This window comes from Solanum pennellii, chromosome 4 (genome assembly GCF_001406875.1).
Source record: "Solanum pennellii chromosome 4, SPENNV200".
Lineage (NCBI taxonomy): Eukaryota > Viridiplantae > Streptophyta > Magnoliopsida > Solanales > Solanaceae > Solanum > Solanum pennellii.
Window position 1 is genome coordinate 69,450,193 of NC_028640.1, and position 19,204 is coordinate 69,469,396.

The window sequence follows — 19,204 nt, forward strand, 5'->3', positions numbered from 1 at the left end:
GACATATCAAGAGAAGACAATTGCTCTTTTTTTCATGTTTAGCTCAACATTAAATATTTATTTTTCAAATCACTACTTCCTTTATTCCAAATTACTTGTCCACTTTTGAATTGATACACGTATTAAGAAAACAATAATTAACATAGTGATTTACCATTTTATTCCTATTAATTATGAAGTGAATAGATTAAACACTAAGATTTTTAAAAAGTTCTTTCTCAAAGTAAATAATTGAGGATATAATAGGTAAATAAAATTGTTCTTGATTTGTCAAAAAGGAGAAGTAATTATGGACAACTAAAAATAGGAAAAGTGGAGAAATAATCAGAATCAAATGGAGTAATTATATTCTAATGGGTGAGACAAGTCAAACGTTCCAAGTAAAAACGAGTAAAAATGAACAAAAATTGCACTCTCTCTATCCCTAATTACTAGTCCACTTTTAGACGGAGTAATACTTTTGTGTTGGGTCACGAGCCTAGTTGGCTAATTTGTTGTCAATTTATTGCTATGATTAAATATACGCATCACAATTCCTCGAAGCAAAATAGCATACGGACCAATTTTTAGATGAACTTTTGTACCACATTTTTAATACATCACAAAAACACTTCTTATACTAAAATTCATCAAATGTCTTGTACTAATCTAACCTCAGCCAGTTCATCTGTACTGGCAGATTCACTACAGCAAAGAGTTGATTAAGACTTGATCTACTCAAACTAAATCTGGTGCACACATTGAGTAGTTGAAACACCATTAACGTAACACGGTCCTCAGAGAGGCCGAGTGAGGGAAGGAGACAGCGTGTGGTTAGATTAACCATCGACTTGGGGGCTTCGTATCAAGTGTCATTGGTTTAGATTTTTGTTACAGAAATCGACAGGGAGAAGGTTGGAATGAAAAAAAGAACATCAACTTTCTGAAGAAACTGGCAAAGAAATCAGACATGGTTATTACAAGGAGGTAACATAGAGCCACCATTTTTGTTGGTCACACTGAATATTTAATACATCATATTTCCACAATCATGTTCATATTCAGGTGTACATCAAACATAAACTGAACCAAAAAAAAAGAAAGAAAAGAAAATACAACCAGAGAAGGACTACCTATATTTCCATGATCATGGATGCGTCAAAAGGACACTAATCTCATTTCCTGACTGTAACTAAAAGCTCTTTCTCCTTTCTCCATCCTCATGCCAATAGATGGTCACTTTCTAATCTTGTGAATTTCATGTGGCAAAATCATGGGAAGAAAACTAATATACTGCCCCAATTATATTAAGTTAGATCAAATGGATATAGTACACCCTAATTCCTTAGCAGCCATATCAAGAAACTGTGTACACATTCCATTTTCAATTCGGCTGTTAGCTTCCCACGTCAAACACTTCTCAATATCCCTTTGCCAGTTAATAGTGCCAATGTTTAAGTACTTATAAGCAGGACCATGGATACCATTTACATCAGCTCGATTAGCTCTAGTTTTTATTGAACCAGTCTGCATAATGGCACGGAGAAGTGATATGCTGAGAGCACGTACCAGAGCACTTGGATGAGAAATACAACGAACTGTGGCCGGTAAGCGGCACTGCAATGTATTAACAAGAAGTACATATCATCTTAAAGTGACAAAGAAAATTTTTTCACTGGCAACAAATCCTTTTACTTAGTTAAAGAGATATTACCTTCAACAAGTTTGACAGACCATCAACGATTACTGATCCAGATTCTCCCCACTCAAGCACTGGTTGTACAGCTCTAGCTGTCACTTCCAGGAGCTGTTCATGGTCAATTACAAACAAACAATTTTATTAAAATCGAAAAAGAAATAGAATACGATCAATCAATTGCCATTCAGACACATCATATTACTCAGAACTCCAGAGCATATAGAAAGTCCTAGCTTGCTAAATCAAAGATATACTTCAATGAGAAGTGGTTTAACTGAAGTTGGTATTACCTCCAGCTGTGGTAAGGTGCATGCTTCTCCATCTACAAGCATCCCATCTGTTGCCCGTAAGAGGAGGTCTGGTGCGCTTGCAAGAATAACCAAAGACTCTGGTGTATCATGATTCCTCATTACTTCTGCAATCAATTTTACAATTCTTTGGTTTATCCTCCACATCTTCTGACCAAGATCATCATCTTTGGCAATCCATGGTTGCAATTCCTTGTCCGCCTGACAAGTAAACAAAGCAAGGAAAGTGACTAAACAGATATGGTGATGAAGACCCAAATGACTAGGCGCAAAGTTACAAAATGATCAAAGATGGAAGTCAAAAAAGCTTCATGAGGCAGACAAGTACCGCATACCACAAAACATCTAAAATTTTATCTTTTATAGATATGCGGCCACATATTATTATGGACAAAATTGCAATATTTGAAAGCATGTAAATCTGTGAAAGCTTAATGGATCCACCAACAGAAATTGAGCATAAGATCAGCTGCTTGAAAAAAAATCATAATTCTCTTTTTTTTCTAGAGAAATGGTGAAGAATATATGTTATCTTTCATGAAAAAAAAGGGTCCATATTCATATCATCATTCAAATTCCAAAAAAAAGCGAAATCAGGACCTGAAGAACAATGGCTGTTGCAGCTTTTGCAGGCAATGCTGATACGACGTTGCATAGTGCGTCAATGACCTGTAAAACAAGTAAAAGCTAATAAGTGTCCAATATTTTAAAAGGTATTGGTGCAAAAATCTGTTTGTTGTGCTGTGAAGAAATGGATTTAGAGCCAAACTCAATCCCAAAAGTTAGTTCATATTGTGAGGATTGCTCAAAGACTATAAAGAAATCACAACCTATTTCCTGAACAGGACTCAACACCTCTCCTACGCACATGAAGGTACAACTAGACCATGGATAACATAAAGCGGAGACCCAACATTTGAGGAACACAACAATAGGGATAAACAGTTTGGCTCTAAAACCATGTGAAGAAATAAACCTAGGGCCTAACTCAAACCCAAAAGACAACTCATGAGGAGAGGATTTCCCAAGACTATACAACGAGACTACAATTCATTTCCTCACCAATCTGAACACTGGTGAAAGCTAATAGGTATCTCATGTTTTCTACGTTAATCCTGCAAAAGCTTCATGTTAGTAAAAGCTATGCTTTTTAAGGTACTATTGCCAAGTAGCTGTTAGTCATATTTTCTAGTAATCGTAATACAACTGATGGTAATCAAACCATCAATTGCATCTATTTTAACCATTTCATATTATAGCATGAAGTTGTATTTTACTGATTCCCTTGTTATGCTGTTTGTGCCATGTAAATATACTAATGTTGGGCCATAACTCACTTGCAGATATTGAAGTCATTTTTCAATTTCAATTTTTTTTATTGAAGTCATTATTTACAAGTTGCAGTTTGGCCAGCAGTATGTGCAAATACTGAACTTCATTATTTAAAATAATGATGAAGATTGAAATTTATGTTTGAGATCGATTTCAAGTGAAATAATGGTTTTTACTCTTGGAATTTGAAATATTGAACTTCAGTATTTTCAAAATGTTGGTGAGACATCGAAATGATGATTTTTACTCAGAAAATCCACTTCTTTTTTCAAGTGAAGTTAATGTCCAAACACAACTCCAATATATTCTATTACAAGATCAACTTCAAGTACTCTATCTTTTACTGCATCTAAATATTGACCAGGCACCTAATCAATATAGGTTTTAAATTGAGTAATTCAATTATACAGTTTCAAAAGGGAAGTAAAGAATATTTTTTGCAAGTCATGATGGCAGAAAACATAATATTAGAACCATGTGTTATCCTTCTATCATTTGAGTAGTTAACTGAGATCTATATTTCCATCTGTCATCCCTTTTTAAGAGAAATGGTTTGGTTGAAAATGGAAAATAATCATGGACGAATTAAACTACTCATTTTGTAAGATAATTCTTAATTATGACTTCACATTGGAGACCTTCAAAATTGCTAATTAATATACTTCAGTGTAACATGGGATGGAATTCTGGAACAAGCAAAAAAAAATTGTCAAGATGGGAGGCTCAATGTCTATCCTTGGGGCCTGGGGGTAGAGTGATCTTGATAAAACTCTGGTTTAGATTCACTACCTAGTTATGTTATGTCACTATTTCCAACCTCCAAACGTTGTCAAAAAAGCTGGAAAGACTAAGAAGAAACTTCCTATGGAAGAGAGAAAAAGAGGGAGAGGGCAAGGGCCACTGTCTAGTGAAATGGAATACTGATGCTGAGCAAGCCAAAAGGGGGACTAGATATTAGAAATTTGGGAATCCAAAACAAGAGTCATTTGATGAAGTGGTTGTGGAGGTATACTAGTGAGGAAAGAACACTATGGAAGGAGGTGATAGTAGCAAAGTACGGGGAAGTGAACCCATGGTGCACATAGATAGTTTCAGAACGCTATGGCTGGGGAGTATGTAGGACAATCAGAGCTTTATGGAACTCTATGGAAGAAAATATGTTTCTCAAAGTTGGAAATGGCAACAAGATTAAGTTCTGGAGAGATTGATGGATTGATCAAATTCCTCTAAGTGAGTATCCTGAAGCCAGAGTGTGTGAATACTGGACAAATCAAAGCTGGGACCTGTCTTTCAGGAGGATATCGAATGATTGGGAAGTGGATAGGGTGGCTTCTCTACTGGAAAATGGGGGGAACCAATCTAGTAATACATGCACCACATAGAATTATATGGAAGAACAACAAGGATAGTAACTTCACTGTAAACAACGCTTACAAGAAAGGAATACAAGTTGGGGTTGGCAGCTATCATCATCACTACAGAAGAAAGGGAAGCAACTAGACCCTAGGTGTTTCCTGTGCAATTTGACAGGGGAAACAAACAAACACCTATTGCTACATTGCCAATTCACTACACAGATCAGGGAGCTGTTTCTCGAAATCACAGGCTTCAGCTGGACTATGCCAGAACACACTTCAGATCTTTTCAGAAGGGGGTAGCAAGACTCAAAAGAAGTGGTGGAAGCTAATGCCATCATGCATTTGGTGGTTAGTGTGGAAGGAAATATATAGGAGATCTTTTGAAGATAGATCTAATTCCGTTCACAAAGTAAATTGGAACTGTTTGGTATCTTTACTTTGGTGTAAACAACTCTGTATAGAAGATGTAGATCAAATTATCAAAGTAATAGGGAGCTTGTAATTTTGGTTAGGGCTGTAAATTTTGAAGCTGGCCAGCATGTCCTTAGACTTAGTGCTTAAGAATACGACTCAACCAATGTTCAAAAAAAATAAATATACTTCACTATATGCTATATCTAAAGGATCACCCAAAGAGAAAAAAAGGTAAGGTGCAATCTAATTTTATGGAAGTTGATGTTTCTAACCAAAATTATAACTAGTTCACAAGTTTTCTCTATTTCTTTTGTAAGGGAGAAGTGTACATATATTGATAAAAGTTTGATGCTATACAACTGTAACACATAAATATATTATTCAACTTCCTCATACCCCCACCCCACCCCACCAGGGTTAATTCAATATTTCATGCCACCATAAAGATAGACTTCCATTGTCAATTACATCATATAAAATCTCATTTATTTTCACTGAATAAAAATCTGATTCTAAATTTTTCAGATCTCAACCTTTAAGAGTTTGTTTTTTATTTGAATCTTAATCATTAAGCGTATTCTTTATTTTTATATATATTTTCTTGACAACCGTTCTAGGGGGCGTACACCTCGACTAATTCCACGGGATACTTGCTATCACCCACCAATACATATACCAAGTAACATTTTTTTGAAACTAGTAACTTTGTCTATATATGTTAGAATCCAAATCTTACAAGAGTTGTAGTAGCCCCACATTTACAAAGTACTACCTACATCTATGATTTTATGATCCTTTGTCTATAATGAGTCTAGAACATCAATAATAAAGACAAGATCATTTAAGCTTAATCTGTTGCATATTGTTCTCTATGCTCTCAAAACACCTAGAATTCCTCTCCTTCCATATTGTCGACCAAATGCTTGCTGGGACTATCCTCCACCTGCCTCTATTCTTGTCCAACAACTCAGCTTGTTCCCAGCTAATTAAGGCCTCTGTAATTTTCCCAGGCATGCTCCATGCTTTTCCTCTGAAGTTCAACAACAGTCTCCATAGTTGTCCTGTGATTCTACAATATAGGAATAGATGGTTCACAGTGTCCGCGTGCTCGGCCACACAAGAAGCACCTGGGGCTTAAAATTATCCCTCTTTTCATTAGGTTCTCTTGGGTAAGCACTGCCTTGTTTGCCAGAAGCCACACAAAGCATGCCACTTTATATGGTATTTTGGATTTCCAAATGTTCTTCAATGGCCAACCGCTTGGCTGCTGGTTGTGGTTCATTTTCCGATATGCTTTGCTCACTTTGTATGTGTCTTTCTCATCTCCCTTCCACCATAGTTCATCTTCATCTGTTCCCAACCCATTGAATTGCTTAATCTTGTTGACGAAATTTGCCATTTTTGGTATTTCCCAATCATTGAATTGCCTTCTGAAATTGAATCTCCATCCCTCTGTTGTCCATAATTCTGCTATGGTACTCTGTTGGTGTAATACTATTGAGTAGATATCTGGAAATAGCCTTTCTAAGTTGCCTTCTTCATGCCATTCATCTGTCCAGAACCTGGTTTTAGCCCCATTGTTCACCTAGATCTTGAAGAAGCACTTCAATTCATTCCACAGATCTCTCAGATGGATCTCCATAAGTTAACTTCATGAGGAGTTGTAATTTCCTTAGTCATCCATCCGTCTTCCTCCTCATACTTAGCTTCTATGACTCTTCCCCACAATGTCTCTTTGTCATTTTCATTCTTCCATAGTCACTTCATTCTGAGTCCTTACTATGAGTATCCAGATTCCTTATCCCCAAACCTCCAAACGACTTGTAAATTATCAGAGATTCCCATTGGACCGAGTGGTAGCTTTTCCTATCTTTATTTCCTTGCCACAAAAACTTCTTCCAGATTATGACCAGCCTACTAATGATTATTGCTGGTATAGGGAAAAGAGACATGATATAAGTTGGAAAGGAATCTAACAGAGAGTTGACGAGGGTTAATCTACCCCCTAGTGATAAGTACCGTCTTTTCCACCTTGCCAATTTCTTCTCACATTTTTCAACCACATTGTTCCAGATTTCATTACACTTCGATTTTGCTCCTAAAGGCATACCCAAGTACACTGTTGGCTGACTATCAATCTCTCCTCCTAGATTTGCACTTAGGGATTGCATGGTTGTGACCTTATTGATCGGATAAAGTGAACTCTTTCCCAGTTGATGTGCAGTCCAGACATCCCTTCAAAGAGAACCAATATCATCCTCAAAATTTTGATTTGTTCTTCATCTGCATCACAGAGAATGAGGGTATCATCTGCATACTGCAAATGAGTCACCTCCAGATTATCCCTTCCTTTTCTAGCCACAACACCTCTCAACCACCCATTTGTTGTTTTGACCACGCTGTTGAGACCTTCCATTGCTAATAAAAATAAGAATGGTGACAAAGGGTCACCTTGCCTTGGACTCTTTTGTGCCCTGAAGGAACTGTTGGTGAGCCATTGATAATAATTGAAGAAATCAAAGTGTATATGCAAAATTTTACCCAGTTTATCCACTTTTGTCCAAACCCCATCCTATTTAGCACTCCCAATAGATAGACCCAATTGACATGGTCATAGGCTTTCTCTATGTCAAGTTTGCAAAGAATCCCTGGTTTTCCTTGCTTCTGTTATTAGCTAGCAAAAACCGCATCCATGATTTGCCTTCCTTCAATAAAGGCCATTTGTTGTGAGTCCTCCAATTTTTCCATCACTCCTTTTAACCTCTCTGTGAGTACTTTGGAGAAGATTTTCTATATACTACCTGTCAAACTGATTAGCCTGAAATCCTTTAGCTCTTTGGCACCTTTCTTCTTTGGAATGAGTGTTATAAAGGTAGCATTGAAGCTCCTTTCAAACATGTCCTCCTCATGAAAATTATGAAAAACATTCATTATATCATATTTCACCACTTCCCAGCATTTGATAACAAATCCCATGGTAAAACCATCAGGCTCTGGTGCCTTGTCTGTAGCGTACATCTTTAGACATCTCAACACCTCTTCTTCCTAAAACTTCCTTCCATACTTTCCTTTTCCTTTGTTGATAGAACTGGACAGTTTGGAAACTGGTGTTTTTGTATATAGGCTTTGATAAATTCCACTATCTCCCCTTCGCATTCTCCTGAATTATTTCTCCTTGCACACAAAGTTGGTCTATATTGTTGTACCTTTTGTTAGCATTGGAAACCTTGTGAAAAAAACTTAGTATTCGTGTCTCCCTCCTTTAGCCATAGTGCCCTTGATCTTTGTCTCCAAGAAATTTCTTCTTTCTTAATCAGATCTTCATACTCAAGCAACTATTCATCTTTGTTTGTTGTCTCTTTATCTGTAAGCATTCTTATCCCGACAATTGTCTCTAAAGCTACCAATTTCCTTAGCAAAAGTGTTCCTCTGTGACCCAAGATTCCCCTGCTCACTCTTACTCCATTCTTTGAGTTTGTTCTTTAAAGCTTTCATCTTACAGACCAGAATGTAATCAGGTCTTCCTTCATAGCTGAAGCTACTCCACCAACCTTTGATTCTATCTATAAAGCCCTCAGTACCCAACCACCAGTTTTCAAATTTAAAGTAACTTCTCTTTTTTTCCCAAGATCCCCATTGTAGAGCAGTAGGAGTGATCAGAAGTAATTCTTTGCAAGGTAAAGTGTTTCATATTATTGAAACTATCATTCCAATCAGCAGAGATCAATATCCTATCAATTCTTGAAGCAGCTCAAAGTTTGGACATATGGAAAAAAACACCAATGTTTTTACCTCCACTGACATCTTAATGATTAAGATTCTTAACATTACTAAAATGTTATCTGTCCAATGAAATCTGTAAAGATGACATTTCATTATTATTCCCTCCATTCACTAATCACCGCCACTCACCAATATCAATAACACTACCCTCACTAGCCACAATTTACGATCATCGCCATCAACCGCCATTACCACAACAACTATCGAACACTACAAACAATACCACCATCAGCCACAATTATATATCGTCAACTACATACTGCTATTCGACATTACCATCATTATTAGCTATCAATATCATCCACCACTATTGTCAGCAACCATCACCACTTGCTATTATGTACCCACAACCACTACCCCAGTCAACACCCACAACCACCATTGTTGCCACCAACCACCACATATTTTTTTAAGAAATAATTTGTTAATATAATATAAGACTAATTAGTATTTTATATAAGTTTCTAAGCAAAGACAAGTTTTATGTAGGCTTAATGGTCAAAAACACACCTAAACTATCATATTTTTGCGAGTTTCACACCTCACTATTCCGTACCTACCTAAACTATCACTCCCTTTGTATTTAAACACACATTGATGTGGGTTGGCCTACACAGGTCTGTTGTCGAGTGGGAATAATATTTGTTCAACTTATCATCAAGGTGTGTTTTAATACAAAGGGTGTATAGTTTAGGTAAGTAAAGGGAGCAACGGATAGTTGAGGTATGAAACTCACAAAAAAGTAACATAATAAGTGTGTTTTTGACCATTCACTCTTTTATATATTTAGATATGAAATAAACCGTCTTAACTATTTATTATCCAAATCTTAATACAACAAATTAATATTTAGATCTGTGTTCAGATTCAAATGTATTTGATCTTAATGTTCAGATTCAAACGTCTTAATTTTAAAAAACAAATGAGGACCAAGAGGCCTACAGACTAATATATAGAATATGTATGCTACACCTCAAAACAAACAGAACCAAGCTCTACTGGCTTCATTTGATGCTCGAGGTATATTCACATAATTTTCTCTGCAAATCAAAGATTGTTAGGAAGGGGAAGTTCAGCCTTAAGGATAGAGAGAACATTAGATGTCTTGAAACCATTGTTCATTCCTTGAGTATTTCGGAACTCCATATTTTTGTCCTTGCTACTTTGCCCTACACTAGAGGTGGAGTTCAGGCTCTACTATTCTCCATCTTCCTTGACATGATATTTCCTATGATTGAAAACTAGGGAAAAGGAAGGAAAACTACAAGAGTAAAATAGTTGCGAACAGGGATAAAAAATTGGTGGCCAAGTAAGTTATCTCTCTACACATTCTTCTTCCTTTTGTCAAACCATAAGAGTGGGAAGAGCTCAAACTAAAATATTTGTCCCGTTTATAAACCCTAGTAATAAACAAGGAAAGCTTGATTGCTGACTGTTTTGTAGATACTGGAAAGGTATACTTTTAATGATTGGGAGGTTGATAAAATATGTGAACTGATGAATCTATTGAAGGCAATTTCTCTGGATGATAGCAAAAAGGGTAAGCAGATCTGGTTGGCATATGAAAGTGGGAGTTATAATGTGAAAAACTGCCATAATAAGATGCAGAAGCAGGCAGGAAACTAGGAGACTGATTAGCCATGGAAAGTGATAGAAAACAAAAGCCTCTCCCGAGGTTGCATTTTTGGATGGACAGCTGCAAATAGGCTTGAAGAACACACAACACCATATAGAAGAGAGGAATTTCAATGCGCAGCAGGTGTTGCATTGTGAAAATGTTGTGAAAACCACCTACAACCTAATACTACAGTGTGATTGGACCTGGCAGATTTGGAGTTCATTTTGTCGTGTTTTGGGGTCCAATGAGTGATGCCAAAGGATATTTGAGCATAGTCTCATACCAGCAGGGACAAAGGACTGGAAGACCACCCAATTGTGCAACAAGTAGACTATTTGGCGAGAAAGAAACAAGGATGCTTTGAAGAGAAGAAACAACACACTTCTATTGTAAAGTACAAGAGCATGCACAAAGTTATGTACACAGAATGGAAGATTTGAACCATCTTTTTGATGGTATTGGACTCTACGAAGATCTGATGTCATGGATTCTCTGTAATACCTTTTTATACTTACTTAAGTTCTTGGTACTTGATTTAATAAAATTACCTTAACATCAAAAGAAAGAACTCCTCAAAGCTTTAACAAGTTCTAAGGGAGGTAAAGTTGCAATTGCCTGTCAAAATTGTTCAATTTTTCAGCCAATAGAATCGGGTGTTATCAAATACAATCTATTCATATCAAGAAAGCTCTATGCGGAAAGGGGGTCAGGAGGGGAAAGATGCAGCATTGAAGCGCATGAAGAAGGAAACATATTTTCCGAACTTTAAAGTTAGTGATCTCCTTAAATTTTAGATGTCACACAGTATTCAAATCTTTGATGCCAAAACTATGGACTGACCAAATATTTGAAACTTCAAGTGAGAATGATCATGGGATTGTCAAGTTAAAAACATCATATTATAAGACCTAGCATTGCAGTAACCATATATATGTTTTCAGAATTAAGATGTACATTATCTTATTTAAAAATAGACACTCTACAATTAATATCATGAAGTAATGTGGTGGATACCTGTCTCCATCCCTGCTGAGCGGAAGTGCTTTCCGCACTTGGTTGTATTTCAGGAGATGCAATTAACTTGTGCCACAGCAACGAGACAACAGAAAAACATAATTCCTCATTCTCCGCGAGTACCGACTTTATAAGATCTTCAGCATTGCAATTGAATCCTATAAGCCTGTCCATTGTCAGAAAGTTCGCCAAATCTGAAGCATCTAAAGGGAAACTTGCGATCCCTTTACCACTGGTGCACTGTGCAGCCTCGCTTGAGTGTAAAACTTTCTCACTCATAGTTAAAGTTTTACAATCAGTTGAGTGTTTGCACTCGAGCAAGGATGACTGTTCTGCAGTTAAGCAGGTGCAATTGCTATATTTATTATGTTTTTTCCCATTCAAGCCCGAGCTTCTTTTCTTAAGAACAGGAACAGGTACTAGGTGTGCTTCCAATGGTTCGGCCTTGTCGACAATTGATGCAACAACTTTACTATGGATATCAATGAGGTTATACAGTGAAGATGCTCTGGAGAGAATTTCATTATCCCACTTACACCGTATTAAGACCGAAAGAGCATGCATGCAAGCCTTGGAGTGTCTAAACAGATCAGAAATATGAGCAGCTACCATAGCTGCAGCAACTATCTCATTTGAGCTGTAGCTCCATGAAGTTCCAATAGATGATGGTTTCAAAGAGAAAAGAGCCTCCAGAATTGTCAATATCCTCCGAGTGTGACAGACAGCAGAATGAATCCCATTTTTTAACTCCATAGACGAATCATTAGCATGCTTTGCAGCAACCAGGATGGATTTTGGATCCGAATAACTACTCCCTCTTGAAAGCAAAGGAAAGAGTTGAAGTTCACATGAAAGAGCACAGACAGCAGCAAGAACATAAGAATCAAATGCTGAAACAGGTCCTTGTTTTTTCAATTTCTTGGGAATTTTTTCTTTCTGCTTTCCACCAACTTCCAGCGAGTCTGAACCCATTGCACTAACATGGTGAGGATCTTTACCTACAGGCCTTCTGCTCCCATTTGTTTTTGCTTCATGGGTGACACATACAGTTAATACAACAAAAAGAAGCCGAGAAGCAAGCTCTACAGAAGCACACGACTCCAAGAACAATGAATGAACCATTGTTCGCAATTCTGCCACAGCAAGGTTTTTGGAGGCAGGTCCAAACATGTTGTATCTGTTTCTTCTGATTTCCTCTCTAGAGGACTCAGATGGGAATGTTCTCTGAAGAATTGCTTCTACTGTGGCCACAAATATTTTCATGAGGCAAGTTTCAGATGGACTCCCACGAGGAAGATACTCAAGAACCTTTAGTAGTGGCATATACAGGTTCCATGATAAAATAGGTGGTAGCAGAGGGGTGGCAACTATAATTTCAGGTAGATCAACAGCTGATGAAGTCAAAGGAATCAAGCCATAAGCAGCTTCCCATATGGTACATATTCTCCATTCAACCTCAGGGCCGTGTGCACAAAGCATTGATGCAATCCCTTGCGCAGTGGCTTCAACTGTGGCTTCTGCTAAAGGCACTTGTCTCTGAAAAAAATTTCATGATTCATAGTCACTATCAAAACCAACTACTTGATAAATTTGGAAGGATTCTGCAGAAAGTCCAGATATACCACAAACATAGCATTCAATTTTCAAACCAATGAATATACCTGCTTTTTATTGCATGAAATATAGCCACCCAGTGGTTCGTGTTGAACTTCAATTCCTTCAACTTGCCTTAATGGAGGAAAGAGCAGAGCAGGCTGTGAAAGTACTCGGAAAAGTAAAGCAGCTGCAGCATCCGCAGCAATGCCTGCTCTCATGGACATGGCAATTCCAATTGCACGCAAAAAATGCAAATGCATCCAATTCCTAGGAAGCTTCAGCAATAAATGAAAGGTTAGAAATGCTACATGTAAAATGAAAACAAATAGAATTAAGACAAGACAAATACAATTAGTGGAGTATTAAATCAAGTACACTACAATTTGATATGGTAGCATTACCATACTTAATGAAATACTTTTTGGTAGCGCACATACAAGAGTTCATAGTTTCTGCAAAGGATTCATAGAAAGCTGAGAACGAAATTGAGAATCCAGCAATGTGCAAGAAGACCACCTATTACAGTATGGCTTTATTGAAGGTGGGCAACATAAATTCAGTTTCTAAAATTGAAATGAAAGCAAAATACAGATCAATCATATATCAAATATCATATATCATATCATATCATATATCATATATTATCATATCATATATATATATATATATATAAAAGAGAACCCTAGGCCCGCTTATGTGGCGCCACCATAATCAAGGATTCCCCTTTAAATTTATCTATTACCAAAACTAGCCTTCCCCTTTCATGAAAAGTTATGACTTCTATGAAAAGTTGTGACTTTATTAAAAGTTACGACCTTTATGAAAAGTTGTCACTTTATGAAATGTTGCGACCTTTAGGAAGAGTTATGACTTTTATGAAGAGTTGTGACTTTTATAAAAAGTTGTGACTTTTATGTAAGGTTGTGAACTTTTCGAAGGGTTGTAACTTTTTCAAAGAATTGTGACCTACAGTTTGTTTATTATAAATAGAGGAATTTTCTGCCACTAGTTTTTGTAGGTCTTTTTTCGTTATAGGGTAGTCGAATTCAAATATATTAATTATATTTCTTATGAAGTTTATTTCATTCCTTACATTTTCTTTCTCCTACTTCATGGAGATTAATCTTTCCAATAAGTCATAATTATTCATGTAACTATGACAATTTCTTTTTACTATTTTAGTGACCTTTTTTTAACTTTATAAAAAATATCAGCAGGGATGATTATCTCTTTCTTTCCTTCCTACAGGTTTCTTCATGTAAACAAAGAAAATGGTTTTAATCGCAATGTAGCATTACTACTCTTGCACCTCTCCACATCCACAACTCACAAAATTGTTGAAATGGTTCAATTCATTATATTTGGTTCTTTAATAACAAAACATTTATTTCAGCCACTATTATTGGTAGGTCTTTTTCGCTATAGGGGAGTTGAATTTAAATACATTAATTAAGTTTGTTATGAAGTGTGTTTCATTCCTCAAGATATTCTTCCTCCTATCTAATAAAGCTTAATCTTTTCCTGTAAGTCATATTAATTCATATATCTATTGCAATTTTTTTTCTATTTTGGTGTTTTTTTTTTTAATCAGTTAAAAATTCCAGTGAGGATGATTGATCTTCTTTTTTGTCTCTTTCTATAGTTTTATTCGTATACTTTTTGAGAAAATTTCTTGTGGGTTGTGCTATATTTGATAGCACAAAACAATAAATATGTCATAACTAATACACAACCAATGTTGAAGTTTGTTAAAAGAACCAAACAGATTGCTCTCTTCTTTGTCACAGTAAGTATTGCTTGCTCATTCTTAGGTACAAACATTCTATATGCCATTGCACCTTTCCTAGAATATTAGTATACAGACAATTAATTCACTTATTTTATCGCAAGTTAATTAATTTGTCATATTTTTTCGTCTCTTCTTTTTAGGCATAATAAGAGATCAAGATTTCTTGAAACAAATAAATGTCCAAAATACACAAACAAAAATATTTTTTATCGGCAATGAATATGCACAGTAACGAAGAGTGCTAGAGCCTTTACCTACATTAATTAATTATCATTACATTCAATGTTGCTACGGACTTTTTCTAGGGACATTTATAATTGTCTCTAAAGATCATTTTTGCCGTAGTGATCACTCTTTCTTTTGATAATGTTTTTCTTTTTGCTTTTTGATAAAGAAGTAATAACTCTTTCTTTTGGCTTCTTTCAATTAAATTTGTGAACTATAAACTTGGATACAGTCCGATAGACTATCTTTTTAAAAAATATGTTAAGCAACATGTGTTTTTCTTCTTGATTGTTAGGAAAGAAAGGTTGTCATAATTATTATTTGTGGATATTTGTGAGTTCAAGCACTCAGAAAATTATGCTTTGAGAATTTTTAATATGTTATGTGTAAAAATTTTGTTTAGAATGTCCAGTTATGAATGATGTCGCCTACTGCTTGGTTGATAATTACATTATAACCATAGGGCTGGTGATATGAAACCTAATTAATAGTAATGACTATTTTGAGACGATGAGGAAAAACATTTATGATACTAATAATATTAGGGTCATAAGAAAGGAGCCGAAGGTCCTCCATTTGAATTAATTAATTATGTTCTTGTATGGACGTGATGTTCCACTTTACTTGGGAGTGTTGTTGTTCGAGGCTTTTTGGTCTCTTCTTTAACGTCTGATGTTATTCATTATAAGATCTTGGAATTTAGAAAATTTCATTACTTCTGACCAACTATTTTCATTGATATTTCTTAGACCTCTTTCTTATACTTAAAATAACTCTATGACTCATAATTTTTAAATAAAAAATAAAAATATATATATATATATAGTACTTTTAAGATTTTGGATTCCCTTAAGATAAAATGATCTTGACAATTAAGTGTATATATCGAAAATCCGAATATTACCAAATGATCAATGTGAGCATGATAACATAGTTCAATCCCGTGTGAAGCACAAGTAATTTACCTAGTTCTCACCATATGAGCAAGTTACTTATGGTTTATATGATGCATCTAAAGAGATTGGCATATTATGCAACGATTCGGGGAAATGAAAGCATAGTAACAGTATCATGTAATGTCTACACTTCATCGTACAGCCCACATTATAGATGTAGAGGGATGTGACAAAATTTTACAACGAAAGTGGAGTTTGTTTGGTATAATTAGGAGGCTAAGACCATCCTACATGGCAAGGACCTTAAGAAATTTGGTAGAAGAAAAGTCTGTCATATGATGGAGATAAGGCTATGCACCTTGAAAACAGACTTAATATTCGACCAGTAAATAAAACAATAAAATATTTCTGATCCTCCAGGTTCAACATTCAATTGTTCATGGCACTATTGAATTTGAGAAAATGACAAAAATGGACCTTATGTTTGGGAGTAGGTTTAAAATCTTTCTTGACATTAGCCTCAATCAGATTTTTAACGAACTTGGTCAGTTAGAGAACAAATTTTTTTTTAGTGGTAACTAACATTTGGAGGTATAATGTTTGCAGTTTTTGCTATATTTTATCTCTTTCTAGAGTTTGGTGCATTTTTTTCAATGTAATTTTTGCTATTTTTGGTCCATCTTTTGGTGTCTAATATATGTTTTGTGCTATAGTTTCTACCATATAATGAGACTTTCTCAGTGCTTTTGACTATATCTTCTTCTTTACACAGTCCCGTCACATCTAATAGACAGAGTTCGTTAAATATTTCAGGGAGACACTTTTGGCAAACTTAAAGAACAAAAACTGTTCAAAGCATAATTTAGGACTCTTTAAACCTACTCGCAACCATAAGAGACCATTTCTGCCATTTTCTCTATTTAATTGTGGATTCTATGTTTTCTCTAGAACCGTGTTGACTTCCGATGCATAGAGATTAAACAGTCAGTCAGCTGTTGCTTTCTTTGACTTCCGATGCATAGAGACTTTCTCAATGCTTTTGATTATATCTTCTTCTTTCCGATGCATGATGTAAGTTGCTTTGAGAGTAAAGCATATATGTTGATTGTTCTGAAAGGTCTTCTCACCTAAAATGAAACAAAGTTAAAGAGCTATTCTAATAATGATGCAAGCGGCAATTACCCATGACCTCTAATGAGAAGAACAAGAAGCAATTACCCATGTTCCTATAGTATAAGGCAAGAGGTGATTATCCATATCCTTAAAAAAGATAAGTTGAATATGATTGATGACTATTCCGTGGGAATTAAGCTTAAATACCGAGTGGACAAGTGGTGTGTACCTGTGTCCATAAACTATGTACCAACACAAGTTGTCTAGATAGACATTAACTAGTGGATTCACGTAAGCTAGAAGTTCATGGTTCTCGCCTTGGCAAGTGAGAACACCAGATTTCATGTCTTAGCTTAGTCGGTCAAGGCTAATTTCCTACCGATATGACTAATGATGAACTAAAGTTACTTAAAAAGTATTTTCCTAAGTGTTCAAAGGAGAACTTTTATGTGCATTTGACCATGATAGTATGATGTTCTCCAACTTTCTTATGGTCTTAAGCCATTGCATGAACATGAAAAATGTCCTTTTTAGCATGATTTCACTATTTTATGTATTGCTATCATACTTGAGAAATTTTTTGTACGAATGCATACTCTTGCCTACATTGTTTTCCCCAATGTAGGACCCAACGTTACGGGTTCTCATTCTCGTGGCAAGGAGTCACCTTCAGCTTTTACTTAGTAGTGGGTCCTCATGTTTCAAGAACCAAGCCTTTTATTGCTTTCAATTTTATTTTCAGACGTTGTACGTGATGCCAGGGTTACTTTTGATGTAATAGACTGTTTCAGACTTAGTAGACTTCTGCTTCGTTTTATAAACTCATGATATGAAATGTTGATTTTAATCAACTCGTATTCTATAATCTATGTTATGTATGATAGGTGGCTTGTGTAGGGCTTCCCGGGGTCCCATACACCATGTTACTCATAAAGTGTACGGTCATGACAAACTTGGTAATTAGAGCACAAGCTTAGAAAGGTCCTAGAAAGTCTCTAAGCCACGTCGAGTAGAGTCTTGTTAATGAGTGTGAAGCGTACCACACTTATAAATAAGAAGCTATATGATGATTAGGAAATTCCACTTCTTTCATTACTCTAAAGTCATGCGATAGTGTAACTCTATATGTCTTTCTCTTAATCCTTATTCAGTGCTTTTCAGGATATGGCCCCTCGAAGAGTTTACATTAGGAGGAATGTGAATGAGAATGTGGAATGAGAAGATTTTCAAGCTCCTCCTCAAGCTCTTTAGGTTTCGGTCGACCCTTTGGCCAAGAAACTGAATAATGCGGAGTTTAGAGCTTCTTTGCAAGTCTCAAGCTAATAGGGAGGTTGTGGTTCCCGTGAACCCAAATATGGGTATGACAACATCTAAAGTAGGGGACTTTACTAGAATGAATCCCCCGGAGTTTCATGGGTCCAAGGTTGAGGAAGATCCTTAATAATTTATTGATGAAGTGTATAAGGTGTTGATGATCATGGGAGTGACGCCGATGGAAAAAGTGGAACTGGCCGTTTACCAAATTATAGGTGTTGCCAAGTTTGGGGAGAACACCGGACTCCATGTTTCGGCTCACATGGTCTCTATGTCGATTAAGGTTAATTTCCCACAAACATGACTAAAGATGAACTAAAGTTACTTAAAGAAGTATTTTCCCAAGTGTTCAAAGAAGAACTTTTATGTGCATTTGACCATGATAGTATGATGTTCTCCAACATTCTTATGGTTTTAACTTGGTCTTTGCATGAACATGAAAAGGTCTGTTTTAGCACGATTTTACTACTCTATGCATTGCCATCTTACCTTGTACATTTTTTGTACAAACGCATACTCTTGCCTATAATGTTTTCTCCAATGTAGGGTCCGACATTACAGGTTCTCATTCTCGTGTCTAGGAGCCTCCTTCAGCTTTTACTTAGTAGTAATGAGTGCTCATGTTTTGAGGACCAAGCCTTTATTGCTTTCAGTTTTATTTTCGGACATTGTACATGATGCCATGGTTACATCGCAGTCACTCTTGATGTAATAGACAGTTTTGACACTTAGTAGACTTCTGCTTCGTTTTATAGACTCATGATAT

At 36.0% G+C, this 19,204-nt stretch overlaps 1 protein-coding gene across 5 annotated transcripts in view; it reads right to left on the reverse strand.

The window, feature by feature from the left end:
- Positions 1-900: 900 nt before the first annotated feature.
- Positions 901-19,204, reverse strand: part of LOC107017606 (protein GIGANTEA-like) — a 50,927-nt gene continuing 32,623 nt past the window's right edge. For 4 of the 5 annotated variants that reach the window (XM_015217779.2, XM_015217778.2, XM_015217780.2 and 1 more), the window contains 6 exons: positions 13,167-13,376; positions 11,506-13,041; positions 2,587-2,655; positions 1,969-2,187; positions 1,694-1,786; positions 1,231-1,596 (listed from right to left, as the gene is read on the reverse strand). In XM_015217779.2, the coding sequence (XP_015073265.1) occupies positions 1,297-1,596; positions 1,694-1,786; positions 1,969-2,187; positions 2,587-2,655; positions 11,506-13,041; positions 13,167-13,376 (2,427 nt within the window). In that variant the 3' untranslated portion in view covers positions 1,231-1,296. Of the gene's footprint in view, positions 1,597-1,693; positions 1,787-1,968; positions 2,188-2,586; positions 2,656-11,505; positions 13,042-13,166; positions 13,377-19,204 lie in introns of all 5 variants that reach the window. The other variant, XM_027916469.1, reaches the window with a different exon arrangement.